At 35.0% G+C, this 19,599-nt stretch overlaps 1 protein-coding gene across 19 annotated transcripts in view; it reads left to right on the forward strand.

Moving 5' to 3' along the window:
- LOC143253396 (RNA-binding protein Musashi homolog Rbp6-like) overlaps positions 1–19,599 on the forward strand; it is a 283,959-nt gene that overhangs the window by 7,897 nt on the left and 256,463 nt on the right. For all 19 annotated transcript variants that reach the window (XR_013029559.1, XR_013029557.1, XR_013029558.1 and 16 more), the window contains exons 4-5: positions 7,583–7,667; positions 9,021–9,062. Coding sequence is in view for 16 of the 19 variants with exons in the window: in XM_076507214.1 (XP_076363329.1) it covers positions 7,583–7,667; positions 9,021–9,062 (127 nt within the window). In the remaining 3 variants the exon portion in view is untranslated. The remainder of the gene's footprint in view (positions 1–7,582; positions 7,668–9,020; positions 9,063–19,599) is intronic.

Consider the following 19,599-nt stretch of genomic DNA (forward strand, 5'->3'; position numbering starts at 1 on the left):
CACTATTTACGCTTTAGATATATATAGGTATTTGTATCACAGGTTTACTTTTAATTGGTCGTACAACCTGTGGTGTCAGATATTTGTATAAAACTTTAGGACTAAACACAGGCAGATCTATTGATATCCAAAGCTAGAAGTAGATGCATATTGTGACTGAAGTAAGTTTGAATTTGTTGGATCTTTTAGCTGTGTGTCTAGATTGTTATACTTGTTAATAGACACACGATTTTAATGGCCTAAAGGAAAAATTCGAACAATAACAGAAAAATATACTGAGGTTTACCACTCGAGACATTTAACATTATTGGAGAGACATCATGTGAAACATAACACTATACAGTGAGAGATGGTTCTCAGACTGAGAAACATTATACTAGACAATGAGAGATGGTTCTCAGACTGACAGACGTAACACTAGAGAGTGAGAGATGGTTCTTAGACTGAGAAACATAACACTGGAAAGAGAAATGGCTTTTAGACAGAGAAACATAATACTAGAGAGTGAGAGATGGTTCTTAGTTTGAAAAACGTAACACTAGAGAGTGAGAGATGGTTCTTAGACTGAGAAGCCTAATACTAGAGAGATAAATGGTTCTCAGGGTGAGAAACGTAACACTAGACAGTGAGAGATGGTTCTTAGACTGAGAAACCAGACAAATGGTTGTTATAATAAGACTGAATGACGTGGCGCAAATAAAGTGGTCTTCGTGGCGTTTGGACTAAACTGTATGTAACTGGCTCTTGGATTGATACACTAGAAATATCTGTGTGTGTGGTTCTAAAATAAAAATTGGTGTACATTATGTAGTTGTAGTAGCATGTACCGCTTAACATAGTAAACAACAGTTTAGTTGAGATCGTTCCGTTTTATTATACGTTATTTATTGCCAGTTAATGACATTTCCAGGTGCTTTCGCTTTTTTTTTAATTTTATTATTTTGGTATTAGATGAGATTATTGTTATTTGTTAGAGCACATGTGGGGCAATTGGTCATGTAAACCTTACAGAAATAGCCGTAAGAAATTGATTGTGATAAGGAGTGGTTTTTCTCAGTAACATTTGGTTTGGTTTTTAATTTTTCGCGCAAAGCTGCACGAGGGCTATCTGCGCTAGCCGTCCCTAATTTAGCGGCCCGGCATGGCCAGGTGGTTAAGGTATTCGACTCGTAATCCGAGGGTCACGGGTTCGAATGCCCTTCACACCAAACATACTCGTCCTTTCAGCCGTGGGGGCTTTATAATATAACGGTCAATCCCACTATTCGTTGGTAAAAGAGTAACCCAAGAGGTCGCGAGTTCGATTTTACGTCGCACCAAACATGCTCGCCATTTCAATCCCACTATTCGACCCTCAGATTACGAGTCGAGCGCCTTAACCACCTGGCCATGCCGGGCCTCCCAGTAACTTTGAATAGTAGTGAAAGGATATTAAAGAGAGCACACGTGTGAGTAGTGCAGTCAAAAATATTACGGAGCACCAGTCACAGACGACATTTAGGGTTACGAAATTATAACGTACGGAACAGCTGGGGCTCAAAAGGTGGTAATAATAATAATATAGTTATTACTTTTAACCTGAATGGCCAAGGTTCAAGTTTAGCTTTCCCATTTAAATTGCTGACCGGAATAAGGGAAATTAATCAGCGGCACAGTCCGCTTACTATGCAGCTACTCTTCTCCGAACAGCGGGATTTACTGTCACATTTGTAACTCCCCACAACTGCAAGTGCTGAGCGTGTTCGTTAGCATATCACCACTGGAAATTCGAAGATTTCGATCCACAGCCTGGCATGCTTAGCAACTCTGACGTAAGAAAAATATATCAGAAGTTTAGGCAATGTATTTGCCTAACAAGTGGTAAACAATTTAACTATTGAAATAAAGAAAGAAGTATTTTTCGGGGGGAGATAATGGGAATAAATATATTGGTCTACAAAGTCACACAGTATCCAGTTGTCATCTGGTGGAACTTAACACACTTAAAGAAATAACGGACTATGTGTGTTCTGTCAGCCGCAGGTACTGTTAGCGTTATAAAGCCTCAAACTCTCCGCTGATCCACCGGGTACGTGTAAATGTACATATTAGCCGTGGTGTAACTAACCTGAAGATAACCTGAGAAAGTCGAAACATTGCTCTGTATTGTATTTTAATTAAAATTTTAGTACCTATACCAGCCGTTTTTAGAATGAAATTGTACTTCAATTGAGTTTCTCGTTATCATGAAAACGGAAAGACTAGGCCTAACTTCTGAAGGGTTCAGGTTGGTTTTAAGATCAAACATCGAAGTACGGGTGTCGATACACCCAAAACGAGTCCGCGTTGTTTCGCGAGTTTCCTTTGTTTTCAGAACGAATATAATTTTAACCTTTTTTACACAGATCGTGATTTTTCTCGACGGTGAAAGATACGCCATAAAAAAAACCAAAATAACATATGCGTTTGGCTTCCAATTCCGTTACTCTCACCAGCAATCCCCGGGGGCATGTTCCCGTCTAACCTTTTCTTTCACACGTTTGAACGTCTTTACTGAAATACGTTGTAGTTCATTCGGTAAAGATGGCATGGTATTTATTTTACCTGCTGTAGGCGAAATACATTAGTTTCTCGTAATGAATGCGCCCTCTGTTAACTCAAACGAAGAGTAAAGAAATAGAGGGCAACAAATAAGTATTTTAGTCGAGTGTCGTGCATATGAAACCTCCTCTAAGGCAAATATTATTTTGCTTTACTTAGTCCCAGTAAAGTTACCTTATTTCATCCCCTTATTATTTGTTTGACGATGAACGTTCAGACAAAGGTTCGAACCTTTGATCGTAAGTCATAAAAAATAAGCCACTGAATCATCATTTTTGCTGTGTCGACATCCACGATAAAAATTTGCTCAAACGCTTCGTCTTTCACAGTAAACATATATAGACAGACTGAGAAACATTCAACTACAAATTATATTTAAATTCGTTACTTAATATGAGGCTTGGTATGTTGGGGCGCTCGACTCGTAATCTGAGGTTCGAGGGTTCGAATCCCCGTCATATCAAACATGCTCGCCATTTCAGCGTGGAAGCGTTATAAAGTGCCGGTCAATCACACTATTCGTTGGTAAAAGAGTAGCCCAAGAGTTGGCGTTGGGTGATGATGACTAGCTGCCTTCTCTCTAGTATTACACTGCTAAATTAAGGACGACTAACGTAGATAGCCCTCGCGTAGCTTTGCGCAAAATTAAAAAAAACAACAAAGAAACAGTTAATATGGTAAGGGGAATTACTGAGGGAGCATGACCCCCTCTAACCAAGCCTTTGTTTAAAATTGACTGAAGTAGATTACAAACGCTGATCTAGTTTTGTCGTATCTTTAAATCAATAATTTCAATATTATCAGAACTTTTATCGTGTTATCAGGAATGCAGTTGACCTACTTTATGAAGTTGGAAATAGTAAGCCTGTTTAATTAAAGATCGCCTCAATTACGTTACTAAGTGTTGTCGATTTGTTATAATGAATCAACTTAAAGATACGCTGATCAGAGTTAAATGAGGTAAAATTATTGCTCCAAATAAATCAATAGTGCTTCTTAATGTTTTCAAGTTTAAGCGTGTTCGTCCGTGGTTTCATAGTGAGCGGTCATTAAATTTCACATACAGTTATATCTGCTTCGAATAGCAAATTCCCTATGCTTCATCTTATAGATTTTAACTTTGGAATGCACGAGTCTTTTCGCGTACTTGCTGGCCCGTGCGCGTGATTACAAGTTCGAAACACCTTGATCGTTAGCTCCGGGGTTGACGTTATTATGATTAACGAAACACAGCTATATCCAAGCTTGAAATATCTTAGATAATTAAATCTGCAGAGCGATAACTCGGTCCATGCTGCATTAGACTCGAACAAAGTTATCTTAGGAATAATAAATCCTCTTATGCTTAGCAAAAATATTAAAGATACTGGAATGTGTAAGATTGACTGTAAATTAAACGACAAAGGTAATCCAGTTAGCCCTTATGTAGTTGTGATATATATAGTAAAATGAACCATATCTCTTTTACACTGAACGAGTTAGACAATATGTTAAGATCTTGTTCCTTATAAATTATTTCTAAAATTCTATACAATACGAGACGGATGAAAATTTGGTCAAATACATCTTAGGTGTATATATACACAGAGAGTTGAAATAGATATATTAAGACAAATATGAATTTCCGAGTGAGAAAGCCACGTGACACTGACGACCAATATGAAGTCGCAGTGGAATGAAATGTATCAGAACTACATTTTGACATTGTTTGCAGTTGCGTAGGTAGTGTGACGTCACTGAAAGGTAGTCGCTTTTGGGAAGGGTAAGTAATAACCCTTTCCTTTGCAAAGTATTCATATTATAAAAATGTATTCAAATCGGGGATTTAAAATTTCCAATAAGGAAATATCTCTTGTAATTAATTACATTGGAAAACAAAGGAATACGAATCATCTTTGGGTACCCATATCATCCAGAAAGGGACTTGCAATAAGTCGTACTCTAGCAGTGGGAAGCTAAATGTCGTATCTTGTAACGAGTGACAATTCATGAACAAAGAGGTAAGTGGAAAACGTTCTACATATATCTATATCGACAACATCACACTACGAGATTCTTCAAGAAGAATTTCCTCTGTCTGAAGAAGTGAAACGAGTTATTTCCATACTTCCACTACACATCCAGAAAAGGAAAACAAACTGTAGAAAACTGTATGAACGGCGAATATCTTTGTTTTGGAATTTCGCACAAAGCTACTCGAGGGCTATCTGTGCTAGCCGTCCCTAATTTAGCAGTGTATGACTAGAGGGTAGGCAGCTAGTCATCACCACCCACCGCCAACTCTTGGGCTACTCCTTTACCAACGAATAGTGGGATTGACCGTCACATTATTCGCCCCCACGGCTGGGAGGGCGAGCATGTTTGGCGCGACGCGGGCACGAACCCGCGACCCTCGGATTACGAGTCGCACGCCTTACGCGCTTGGCCATGCCAGGCCCATGAACGGCGAAACTCGACGAAATGTATGTGTATCTCAATGGCTTTAACGTGTGTCATTTCTTGTGAAAAACTGAAAAAAGCCCAAAAGTTATACACAAAATGTCGGGAAAAAAGAAAAAAAGCCCAAAAGTTATACACTAAATGTCGGGAAAAAAAAAAAAAGCCTAAAAGTTATACACAAAATGTCGGGAAAAAAAAAAAAAAACCTAAAAGTTATACACAACATGTCGGGAAAAAAAGAAAAAAAGCCTAAATGTTATACACAACATGTCGGGAAAAGTTTTCAAAGGGATTTATTACCACTTCGCCGTTAAGCCAGTAGCAAGTTAAGGATCAGTTGATGGATACAAATGCTAAAGAGAGTTTTATTTAATAATTGTGAATTTTGTGTCTTAGCTTGATATCCATAATACGAACAGCTAACCGTACGTGACTGAAACTTTTTCAGACGTTGCCTTGCCTTCACCTGTGAATACAGAGTTAGTAGTAACTTTTTGTCCTAGTCTTTGTTTCGTCATTTTGGTGGGAATATTTGTCTGTGACAACCGTATTCAGCTGTTCGTCCCAGACTTTGTTTAGTTAGTTCAGTCGAAGTACTCGTCTGTGGCAACTGTATTAAGCGTTTCGTTCTTGTCTCTATTTAGTTTGTTTGACCGAAGTTTTCATCTGTGACAGCCGTATTCAACGTTTCGTCCTAATCTTTGTTCAGTTGCCCTCCAATGGTATAGTGATATGTCTGCGGACGTTAAAAACCTGGTTTCGATATCGATACCTATGGTGGGCAGACTACAGATAGCTCTTTGTGTGGCTTTGTGCTTAATAACAAATAACAACATTGTTTAGTCTGTTCGGTCGAAGTATTCGTCTGTGACAGCCGTATATAGCGTTTCGTCCTCGTCTTTGTTTATTCAATTCGAACATATTCGCTTACTCATGAGTGTTGTCTTCACAGTGTTTGACCTTGAATAATTGTTTGTACAGGATAAAAAAAAACGTATCCATAATGTTTCATGCGCTCACTGTACATACTACGTGTTTCAACACATTTCTTAAGCCTTTCCGTTTTGTACGTATAAACGTATATTTATAAGGTAATAATTTATCTTGTTATTTATAAATCTTCACGACACAGTTTCCCTTGATCGGTAAGTACTACACCGACCCAGTAGTAGTATATACATATATATTGATGTAACTGTAAAAATCAAATATTGTTTTGCCTGTGCTTGAAGCTAACGGCGGTCAGAGCTGGAACTTCCTCGCACTATACACTTCTAAAATAATAATAATACCAAAGACTACAAATTATCTTCCGTAATTCTAATTAACTCTAATAAATAAACTCTAATTAACGTCGTTTTTCGTGAGTTTTTTAGCGTGAAGAAATTTAGGGAAAGAATACGGTTTGTTGTCGTAATCGGATTTTTTTCTACAGCGTTGCTAGCGTCCTTTAGTGAATCGTAGAACTGAGTGATATAATAAAAAGAATACGTCGTTGCAATATTCACCTTGATTTTAGTTTGTTTATTATTGAGCGCAATGTGGGTTATCTATGGTGATGGTGTTCTCCACGAGTTTTTGTGTGCTCGTGTATTGGGCTGATACTATGACACTTAGATTATATATTTGATGTTATGCGCCCAGTTTTTAGCTTTATAAATCACCAAACATACTGCTAAACCAGAAGGATGGGGGCGAGATTTGCTATGATACATACGATACCCTCGAATTATGAACTCTTTTCTGTGTCTGTTTTTGCCAACGGTAGGTTCTAAATATTGCATCGTAATGAATAAAGCTTTTGCCTTTACCAGGCCTGGCATGGCCTGGTGGGTTAAGGCACTTGACTCGTAATCTGAGGGTCGCGGGTTTGAATCCCCGTCGCACCAAACATGCTCGCCCTTTCAGCCGTAGGCGCGTTGTAATCTAACGATCAATCCCACTATTCGTTGGTAAAAGAGTAGCCCAAGAGTTGGCGGTGGGTGGTGATGACTAGCTGCCTTCCTTCTTGTCTTACACTGCTAAAGTAGGAACGGCTATCGCAGATAGCTTCTGTGTAGGTTTGCGCGAAATTCAAAAACAAACAATCAGTTGTTTTTTTTGCCTGTTACAATATTCTGTCTAAATAACGCGGGTGAAATCCTTTGTTTTCTATTCAAAATAATTATGGAATCCCAACAAAAATGACCAAATACAGTGATGGAATTTTTTTACACTGTGTGTGCATATGTAAGACTTGTACGTTATTAGGTATTTTTTTAACCAATAAATTCATAGGTCTACAAAAAGTTTGAATTAGAAACAAAATATTCCATCGGTAATCCTGGGTTAAATACGTATGATTGAAACAGGCAAAAGCCATTGTTATATAATATATTTAATGTGGTTTAAACGTAACTGTGTGTTACACAAACCTTTGCGATCTGTAACCGATTTTCTTCAAATTAAAAATGTTTTCGTGCAATCATATATATATATACACACACACATATTGCTTTAATACAGTTCAGCTGTTTACCTGTGTATTATACATGGTTAATAATTGTGTTTTCCTTACCTATAGTGGCTTTGGTTTTGTAACATTTGCCGACCCCAATAGTGTAGACAAAGTGTTAACCAACGGACCTCACGAACTTGACGGTAAAAAGGTAAGTCGTTACCATGGATACGAGTAACTTCAGTCGATAACAATGTATGTCATATTTGTAAGAAAGTGTATGGTGAATAAACCAGGTATATTTCTTGAAGGCTGGAACCTAGTGATTTCAATGCATTTATAAACAACACATTTCCTGAATCGTTAAGAAGTCGTGCACAGTTGGAAAACGTTTTACTTACATTTATTGCCGAGTGATGGATGACGCATTGAATTAGATATTTTAACACCACAGTTCTAACAATATAGGTATATATGTATATATACGCATAGATTAACATTACCGCCTAATAGTTTTTTTTATTATATTACTTCGCTTCAAATTTTAGGAGAGAAAATATAGTTTAGAAAAATAGATTTAATCATACCTCATTATTAACGTTGTGAATTGACTAAACGTTACACTTTAAAAAAAACCCAACAATATGGCAATATAAATTCTAATTTTATAGAGTTTTTTACGTTTTTAATTAATTTTGTAGTAACCTAAATTAATTTAATTGTGTGAATGACTTTATGGCATTGTGCCTAATTTATTATTTGAAATTATGCAACGGACCAACTGTTAAAGAATTATATCACAGATTTCTTTTCTTTCCACCAAAGGTGAGATTGAAAATATTACAAACTTTTCACCATTGTACGAAGTCTAAGAGACCCGGCACGGCCAGGTGGTTAGGGCGATCCACTAGTAATCTGAGGGTCGTGAGTTCGAATCCTCGTCACATCAAACATGCTCGCCCTTTTAGCTGTGGGGGCATTATAGTGTGCGATCAATCTCCTTATTCGTTGGTAAAAGAGTAGCCCAAGAGTTAGCAGTGGGTGGTGATGTCTACTTGCCTTTCCTCTAATTTTACACTACTAAATTAGGACGACTAGCGCAGATAGCCCTAGTGTAGTTTTACGCAAAATTAAAAAATAATAATAATTGCCCCCACTAGTACAGCGTTAAGTCTACAAAATTGCAACGCTAAAATCAGGGGCTCGATTCCCCTCGGTAGGCTCAGTAAATAGCTCGATGTGGCTTTGCTATAATAAAACACACAGACACTCAAAAATAAAAGAAGTTTAACTGCATTTCTTCGTGTGTTTTTGCCCACATTCTCTGCAGCAGAGGGCGCAACGAAACAAAGAATATGTCACAGATAATATTTTCAACATTAACTTTGGTGAAAAAGACAGATAAATCTATAATACAAATTCTGATTTATATTGATTCGAATATTTATAGAACTGTGTATGTAATTCACTTTCTTTTCTTTTTATAAAGTGTTAGAATAAAATAATGTTTTGTTTTTCATGCATTCCTCTGTTTCCTAACCACTTTATTGTTGTTGTCTTTTAGATAGATCCAAAGATTGCCTTTCCTAAACGGGCACACCCAAAGGTAGGCCATAAATCTTTTATTTATCAACTTGCCCATAAAAGAAATGTTGTGTTATGCTACGTGACTACGTAGTGTATACATTTTTCTTCTGTGATAAGACAACTTTTGAAAGTGTGGTACGAATCGGTCGTGGCTTAGTGGTTAGCAGGTTGGACGGTGGACACAAGAGTCCATGTTTTGTGTCCAGTTGTTGAAAAATACAAGGAAAAATAATGCGTTGAAAACTTTGGGACTCTGTGTGTGCGTTATAAAAGTAAAGTCAGATCTTACTATCCAATTAGAATAGCCCAAGTATTACTTTTAGGTGTTGTTGTCCAACTGTCATCCTTTTAGTCTGTCTGTCAGATTAAAAAATTAGGTGTTGTTTATATGTGCTGGTGTGGATAGTCTAAACAGTGTTTCTTCTGTGCGCTGCACACAACGGGTATCGAAACCCAATTTCAGCGCTATTAACGGTCATTCCCATTGCTGAGCCACCGGAGGGACAATTAACTAAAAGAACATTGAATCTGTGCTTTGTTTTTTCGGTTTTTACACGACATCTGTGGTTGTAGAGAAGTCATGTCTTACATGGTAGGAAGTACTTACGGTAAACAAAGCCATGCCGAATAACATCTGTTTCTTGTAACCTAAAGCCTCACGCATGGCCTACACACGTGACTCACATTCTGTACAACTGAGGCCTACCCTTAGCTGTTTTAGCGATTATATTAATATACTATGTGTAGAGTGTGACCTTGAAGCAGAAAATGGCTGCTCTTATACAGACAAATAGACGAGCCGAAACGTTTATGCACAGAGCAAGTAAGCTAATACTGTAAGTTGAAGAAGACGAAAAAACAAATAAACTTGTCACTAAATACATAGAAAACAAAACCAATCCGAGAAAGTTTAAGTATAAAAGTTTCTTAGTTGTAATCAACAGTAGTTTCAGTTAATTTTACCCACGCATCTTGCTATTAATCTTATTCTAATATAAAGCAGTCTTTACTATTAGTGATTTTATTCATACTCTAGATGTTTGATTGTGGTGTATGTGAAACGCTAGTAGCATGGTATGTGTGTGTTTTCTTATAGCAAAGCCACATCAGGCTATCTTCTGAGCCCACCGGGGAGAATCAAACCCCTGATTTTAGCGTTGTAAATTCGTAGACTTACCGCTGTACAAGCGAGGGGCAGCATGGTATATGTGACCAAAGTTGAACTCGAATACTTTCCTTTCAAGTAGTTCTGATCTCTACACCAAAGGCTTTTTTATACACGCCATCTTGATTTATAAAACGTGATATTGTTCATACACACTATCTTAATTCATACATGATATTGTTTATATACACCATCTTAATTCATACAATACGATATTGTTTATAAACACCATTTTAATTCATACAACACGATATTGCTTATATACACCATCTTAATTCATACAACACGATATTGTTTATACACACCATTTTAATTAATACAACACGATATTGTATATACACTCCAATTTAAATAATACAACACGGTATTGTATATACACTCCAATTTAAATAATACAACACGATATTGTTTGTACACACCATCTTAATTCATACAACATGATATTGTTTATAAACACCATTTTAATTCATACAACACGATATTGTTTATAAACACCATTTTAATTCATACAACACGATATTGTTTATACACACCATCTTAATTAATACAACATGATATTGTTTATACACATCATTTTAATTAATACAGCATGAAATTGTTTATACACACCATTTTAATTAATACAACACGATATTGTATATACACTCCAATTTAAATAATACAACACGATATTGTTTGTACACACAATCTTAATTCATACAACATGATATTGTTTATACACATCATCATAATTAATACAACATGATATTTTTTATACACACCATCTTAATTAATACAACATGATATTGTTTATACACATCATTTTAATTAATACAGCATGATATTGTTTATACACACCATCTTAATCAATACAACATGATATTGTTTTATTTTAAGTATTAAGGTATTATCATTTTACGTTTTTCTTGAGTTTTCAGTATGTTATGTATTGATGTGTAAACTTACTATAATGTGAATAAAAATCAACTCAAAATTTTTATAGTTAGTTACCTAGGACTTTATACATCATTGCAACGAATATAATCCTCCAGTGCATCAGAATGAAAGATAATAGTATTTTTCAACAACTTCTTAATGAACCATGAGCATTCATCTTAGGATCCAGTACTCTCAGAAATTCCAAAGTAGTACTGGTTGTTTTATATGGAGTTAAGTCCATTCAAAAGACAGAACACAGATCATAAATTTAGTACAAGTTATAAAAACAAAAATTTGCATTTGAAAGTGGCATTCTGCATATAGGATCTAAGTATGAAAAGACATTGGATAAAAAAAAAAAAAGACGCATCCAACAAGACCTCAGAGCCCCTGGTGATACGTTGAAACTTTAGTGTTTTCGGTTTATGCATTCTCGAGCCCATGAATGTTTTACAACTACTTCTATACTTATGGTCGTTATTGAGAAAATAGGTTGAGAGTTACTGATGCTGTACAAACCGTTGTTACTAATGGAATCATCTTTCCTGTGCAAACCGAAATAATTTTACTTTTTTTTTTGCTGCCTTGTAAGAGCGATGTCTAATGTAATGTATTTTAAGTCGAAAAAGCTGGTGTCGTTTACTACTTCAGTGGAATTAATTATTTAATATAAAGTTGAGAGTACAAAAGAGATAATAAGTGTAACAGTAATTAACTTTGTCTATCACTCCAAACAGAGTTTTACATTCTTTTTTATTTGTTTTTTTTCGTGAAAACGAGAAACCAGCTTGAAATAAAAAATTATTTTAAAGACGGCTGGTATGGGTATTAAAACTTTAATTAAAGTACATCTTTGTAAACCCTATAATGAGCACAGAAGGTCAAAAGTTTTTTCTGTACTTTATTTCAATTAAAGTTTTGATACCCATATCAGCCGTCTTTAGAATACAGATTTGCATTATGTCAACATTTTTTCTCTTAATTTTCTTCGCCAGTTTACTTTCTTTTCTATTCATTACTCTCTTATTTTTAACCGCCCTTCTTTTCTCCTTTCCAATTTTTTTTACTCTTTTGGCTTTTGGAGTAATAGACTTAAAAAAGAGAAACGACACAAAATGCCATCTGCCGTTTACCCCCTTTCGTAGACACACGTAGAGTTGTTTTTTATAAATTTAAACACTATAAAAAGATAAAACATTTTTTGCATCTCCTAAGATTTTTTAGCCGCGGCATATCGGCTCATAGAAAGGGTCTTGAGTTTTTCCGAGTACAAACTTTTACTTTATAGCTCCGTCATCTCTTGACCGATTTGGGAACTAATTGCAGTTTTCTTTCCATTGATGTATTTGAATAACCAAAGCTTCATAGATTAATTTACTCTAATTCTGCCAAAAATAACTTCAATTTGGAGGTAGGCTGGTGGAGATTCTTATCGGTAATAAAATCCAATCGGATACACAAGCGTCCCACGCTTGGTATTGGCGACGCATAAAAATATGTCCAATAAAACTTGAAACGGGAAAGAAAAAGGTCTGACAGATTAATTTACTCTAGCCCTGCCGTAAATAATTTCAAGTACCGCAGCTATTGAGGATTCCCTTGTGTTTGAGCCTCGAAAGCTGATCAGAAGCGATGCTTTGCTGCATTTGACAAATATTTAGGTAAATACTTTTGGTAGATTTGCCAAAACAAATTGGAAAATTTGTTGCTGTATACGCATATTTATTTATACTTGGTTTCTTTGAAATAAAACAATCAATGCTTTCGGTTCGGAATGGTTAATAATTTTTGTAAAACCAAAAAGACAGGAGTAAAGTATCGTTAATGTGTCGCGATACCAGTTTTGTACCGAAGCCTAGAATGTGTCGTGTTATCTGTAGATGATGGTATCATATATAAGAACGCGAATATCGACTGCTGATTGGTTAAAAGCACTTTGTTGGAAAGAATCTGGATATAAGTGACCTATTATAATTTAACACCGTAATTGTTACACTGTTGTGTTCAGGTTTTTCACTGTACTTGTATGTAATTCTTATTTGTTTTAGAAATTCCAACCAAATTGTACAAAGAAAATGTGGTACAAATAAACCACTGGTTTCGTTTATTGACACATTAATTGATCAAAAGGTGGTATGCAGTTAAGATTAAACACGACACTCATTCTTGTATTTAATTTGAGCCCTTTATATGATTCTTATTGTTTATTCGGGTTCTTTGGAAGGGTGATAATAAGACATATTTAATACTATTATATTTTTTCAAATGCTAATAACTCTCTTCTTATTGAAAAAACCTCAACGACTGAATAAAAAAGGTATTTTTTAAAAATATAATAGGCCGTATACTAATGTGTTGCCCCCGCTAATACAGCGGTAAGTCTACAGATTTACAACGCTAAAATCAGGGGTTCGATTTCCCTCTGTAGGCTCAGTAGATAGCCTGATGTGGCTTTGCTATAAGAAAAACACACACTATTGTGTTACGGTAAGTATAATAAATTATAATCAGGCTTCGACAGGTTAGGAGAGACGTTCGCACTGTAACAGTGTAATAGTAAATATGCAGTACGATCAGTACTGCATATGTCGAGTCCTATACGTACGAATGATCTCTGTTTTGAACAAAACGCGTCGTCGGCAATGGATATGATGGGCATTGTGTGACTTTAATGCTATTATACGCTTTTATTCTTGAGAAACCCTAAGAGACCGAATAAATAATGCAGTGTTAAAAATAAAATAGGTTAAATGCTAATGTGTTATAAGAAGTGTGGTATAATTTATTATACTTCGCCGGCTTATAAAGGTGTTTACACCATAGCAATGATAATAATTATTAACCCTCCTCTCATAATAACTGAAATTAATTAGGCTGTAATGTACGTGAAATGTCCCATTATATATGTCGTAGGAAATAGTATATGTAGGCTTTAATTCGTCACGTGCTATCTTTCGTTTTTGCAAATATATTATTGATGACGTTATTTACATCTTTCTTCGACAGCCATAACAGTGCCATAATTTTACGCACGTGACTTGTTTTCACGTGTAATATTAAAATACAGGGTGGTTATTATTTGGACAATAGTTAGCTTACAATCTTTAGATTGATGATGACTTATTATTTCAATACGAACATGGATGGCGTAGAATGAATTTTTATTTTTCACTGGGGCTCGGTATGGCCTGGTGGTTAAGGCACTCGACTCGTACCAAACGTACCCCCCCCTTTCAGCCGTGGGGGACGTTACAATATGACAGTCAATCCCACTATTCGTTGGTAAAAGAGTAACCCAAGAGTTGGCGGTGGGTGGTGATGACTAACTGCCTTCCCTCTAGTCTTATATTGATGAATTAGGGACGGCTAGCGCAAATAACCCTCGTGTAGCTTTGTGGGAAATTCAAAACAAACCAAACATTTTGTCACTGGATTACTATGTTCGTTGTCTGAGGGAAACTAAAGTTATAATACATTTGAAAGTCTTTACTTTTTATTGAAACTGTTTTTTAAAACATTCAACACCCAAAAATGATATATGTGGTAATAAACTAGAACTGTTTAACAGTACAAAGCTCATAAAATCAAATGGGTTTTATATTTTGAAGTGCATCACAAACGAACCATAAAGCTGTTAGCGGGTTACAGGTAAACGTTTGTTTTATTTAGTAAGCCATTTATGGCTTACTATACGAATGTAATGTCAATATTCTAAACGTAACAGTCTATAAAAATACCATGGACAACCACCATTTGCAAAGTGGAGATCAATCGGATAATAGCTTTAATAAACTTTCGCCCGCAGTATTACAAGCAAGCTACTAATACTCGAGGACTGGCAATTAAATATTAGATCCCGAATTCACTGTAAAGTAACGTGCTACATAGTAATAGACGAACGACCAGTACCCGTCTTAAACACACGTTGTTTGTGGTGAGCGTTAGGTTTAGATCTTACCACAAGTTATGGTCGCCGATGTTAGATACGGGAGGCTTGGCTGCTTTGTTGGCAGGTTCTTTGTTATGCGTATCTTGGTGATTTGATCTACAAAGCCCGAGAGAACACCACCCTCTGACTGTTGAGAACTCGTATGGCTTGCTGACAGCTTTTCCCTTTCTGAACTCTTAGAGACATTTAAAGAATAGCATTTTCCCTGCGTTACTCAAATCATTAGATAAATTCAGCCACTAGGGGAATTAAACGTGCTGTTGAAATAACAATGACAATAGGAAGTGTTTGTTACAGAAGAAAGAAAAAGAAATAGCTTTGAGAATCGTATAATTATTTAAATTACATGTAAACTATTATAGTGTTTTTTTATTTACTAATTCAAACACTGAAGTCAGTTTTGTTCAAAAGAATTATAAATAGATAGACAATACTAATAGACGAGAGATAATGCTATGGACAGCTTTGGAAGAAATTATGTATCATTATAGATGGTATTTTTATTGCATGTGAAGTGTTTACTGTATGGAATACATAAATTAGAGTATATTACTACTAATATGGGATATGTTTAAATACTTGGAACTCTTACTCTCTTTTCAGTGGAATCGCCAAAACAGTAATTATTTTTATGAATTGTGTTTTTAATTCAGGATATATTTTAATAACATTGTCCTGCTGTAACAGGAAATATTTAATAAATAATATTATTGTAACAGGAATCACTTCCACATTGGAAATGTTTCAAAATATTGTGGCACAAACTATTTTAATAAACAGTACGGTTATGATAGGAAACATTTTAACAGACACTGCGTAGTATTATTATGATAGGAAACATTTTAACAGACACTGCGTAGTATTATTATGATAGGAAATATTTCACCAAACAGTAGGTAGTATTGTTACGACAGGAAATATTTTACCAAACAGTAGGTAGTATTATTATGATAGGAAATATTTCACCAAACAGTAGGTAGTATTGTTACGACAGGAAATATTTTACCAAACAGTAGGTAGTATTGTTACGACAGGAAATAGTTTGCCAAACAGTAGGTAGTATTATTATGCTAGGAAATATTTCACCAAACAGTAGGTAGTATTGTTTCGACAGGAAATATTTTACCAAACAGTATGTAGTATTATTATGATAGAAAATATTTCACCAAACAGTAGGTAGCATTGTTACGACAGGAAATATTTTACCAAATAATAGGTAATATTGTTACGACAGGAAATATTTTACCAAACAGTAGGTAATATTGTTACGACAGGAAATATTTCACCAAACAGTAGGTAGTATTGTTACGACAGGAAATAGTTTGCCAAACAGTAGGTAGTATTATTATGCTAGGAAATATTTCACCAAACAGTAGGTAGTATTGTTACGACAGGAAATATTTTACCAAACAGTATGTAGTATTATTATGATAGAAAATATTTCACCAAACAGTAGGTAGTATTGTTACGACAGGAAATATTTCACCAAACAGTAGGTAGTATTGTTACGACAGGAAATAGTTTGCCAAACAGTAGGTAGTATTATTATGCTAGGAAATATTTCACCAAACAGTAGGTAGTATTGTTACGACAGGAAATATTTTACCAAACAGTATGTAGTATTATTATGATAGGAAATATTTCACCAAACAGTAGGTAGTATTGTTACGACAGGAAATATTTTACCAAACAGTAGGTAGTATTATTATGATAGAAAATATTTCACCAAACAGTAGGTAGCATTGTTACGACAGGAAATATTTTACCAAATAGTAGGTAATATTGTTACGACAGGAAAAAATATTTTACCAAACAGTAGGTAGTATTGTTACGACAGGAAATATTTTACCAAACAGTAGGTAGTATTGTTACGACAGGAAATAGTTTGCCAAACAGTAGGTAGTATTATTATGCTAGGAAATATTTCACCAAACAGTAGGTAGTATTGTTTCGACAGGAAATATTTTACCAAACAGTATGTAGTATTATTATGATAGAAAATATTTTACCAAACAGTAGGTAGTATTGTTACGACAGGAAATATTTTAACAAACAGTAGGTAGTATTGTTACGACAGGAAATATTTTATCAAATAGTAGGTAATATTGTTACGACAGGAAATATTTTACCAAACAGTAGGTAGTATTGTTATGACAGGAAATATTTTACCAAACAATGTATTATGATGACAGGAAATATTTTACCAAACAATGTATTATGATGACAGGAAATATTTTACCAAACAATGTATTATGATGACAGGAAATATTTTACCGAACAATGTTTTATGATGACAGGAAATATTTTACCGAACAATATTTTATGATGACAGGAAATATTTTACCGAACAATGTATTATGATGACAGGAAATATTTTACCAAATAGTGAACAGTGAATATTATTGGTATGACAGGAATATATTAATGAAACTTTATAATGCTACACCAGTCTGTGATATATATAATTTTATAATGCTATACCAGGTTGTGATATATATGACAACAGTCATATATATAGGCATATTATGAAGCTTTATATTCCTACTAAATACTGCAAGGTATATGTTTTTAGAAACGTTAAAAGTCTATTTTTACAGCGGACTAAGGTATCTGTTGTCGTTGAATATGTCCGAGAGATTTAGTTTTGTACAGTTCTGAGCATGCGAACTAAAATATGTGAATCATTTCATTAGCAAATGAACTAACGTTACGATACAGATTAGCAAGCAGCCTTGTCATTGTGGGCTTTTATCTCTCGACAAGACAAGAAAGTAATTACTTCGCGTTTACGAACAAGCTTGTTTTCCAAATGAAATGTGCATTTACAGCAAGCGATTCAAGTGCTCATTAGGGACATGTTTGTTTTGTTACACGAAGTACGCATATTTTGGATAGCCGACCTTTGTTTCTAGTTCGTTTGAAAAATGAACTTATGTTTATGAAGCTTGCTCGAGATCACGGATTAGGAGACAGAAAAATGAAAACTCATGTCGTGACTAAAAATGTTTTCTAACCGCCAGAGTAACTTTACACTAAACACAAAGGAGGATCGTTCTGACGAAATTTATTTTAAAACCTTTTTATTTCTCAGTATGTTGTCCGTATGCTTCGTGGACTGCAAGTCCATTTCCGTTTCAAGCTGATGGATCTAAAAATAATTCATTAAAAACAAAAGTTGGTAATGAGGCTGAATTTGTGGAATACTATGTACTTGTTATCTCAGATGAAAACCTTTATTCAAGGAAAGGCAAGTATGTCTAGAAATGTAGCGGGATTCGAACTTACGACCCATGGTGAATATTAATACTTGATTGGTTTGTTCAACGTAGCAAAATCACCTTTTAACTTTATTTTCAACTTGTTCTCCTCAACGAAACAATGAAGTGAAGACTGGCGCTCTCATGCTTAGGAAATTATAAACGCAGTGATGGCTGTAATACCTGCCAGATGTAAGAAGAGAGGTTCGAACTGTCTGATACGTCAAGGAGGTTCGAACTGTCTGATACGTGAAGAGGGGTTCGAACTGTCTGATGTACAGAAAGAGGTTTGAATTCAGTATTGCTTCAAACGGTTATCAAGCTGTTATTTGTTTTGGTTTGAGGTGTTTGTTTTAGTGCAAATTTACCCATTGGTACTATATATAAGTCATTCCTGCTGCTAGGGTCGAACCATAAATTCCATCGTTATAGATTCTAAAAGCCGAAGATACTGGGATATTTGTGAACTCTAAGTACTATCGTATTAACGGCTAAGTGTTAAATAACCAGAAATAGTAATAATGCTGTGTAATAATGTCTAGTTTTATTTTGTAGTTAAGCACAAAGCTACACAACAGGGTATGTACGCTGAACCCCTCAGTCTTATCGAAGTACCATTGGGATAAGGAAGGGAAAACGTGTAATAACGAACTGGGCACATCTTTCATTATTTAATAGAAGAGTGAATTTTTTTTCCTTCAATGCTGCTTATTATTACAACTAATATTAAATACTTTTGTGTGTGTGTGTGTGTGAAAAATCGATATCTTTATAGTAGCTACTTTTTCTTTCTGAAATTTTGGTTTATTTACCCGTCATTTCGATCGTTGATCAAGTAAGTACATAAAGCTTAGCGTGAAAAGTAATGCGACGTAACTTCTGTCCATATTTTAAATAGTGATGAACCAATAAACAATTAACTGTGGTGTAAATTCTCCAATCATGTGAAGGATAATTATATACGTTTTATTTTACGTATATTGTCACGTGTTTAGTTTATTTGTAAACGATATAAAGAAATGGTAATTTAAAATATAGAGGAAGTATCTGGGTCTTTGTTAATAGTAGATCATTAGGCCTAGGTGTTTGCTCATAGTAGGTTCATTAGGCCTAATTCATAAGACTTCTCTACCTCATATTTAATTAATGCGATTTCTAGCTTCCATGCAGTATGTTATACCATGACTTTTATGACACTTGCTGTACAAAAATAAGCAAATATTATTGTTAATTTCGTCAAACATTCAACTAGGAACACAAGAAAGCA

The sequence above is a fragment of the Tachypleus tridentatus genome, chromosome 6 (assembly GCF_004210375.1).
Source record: "Tachypleus tridentatus isolate NWPU-2018 chromosome 6, ASM421037v1, whole genome shotgun sequence".
In the NCBI taxonomy this organism is placed as follows: domain Eukaryota; kingdom Metazoa; phylum Arthropoda; class Merostomata; order Xiphosura; family Limulidae; genus Tachypleus; species Tachypleus tridentatus.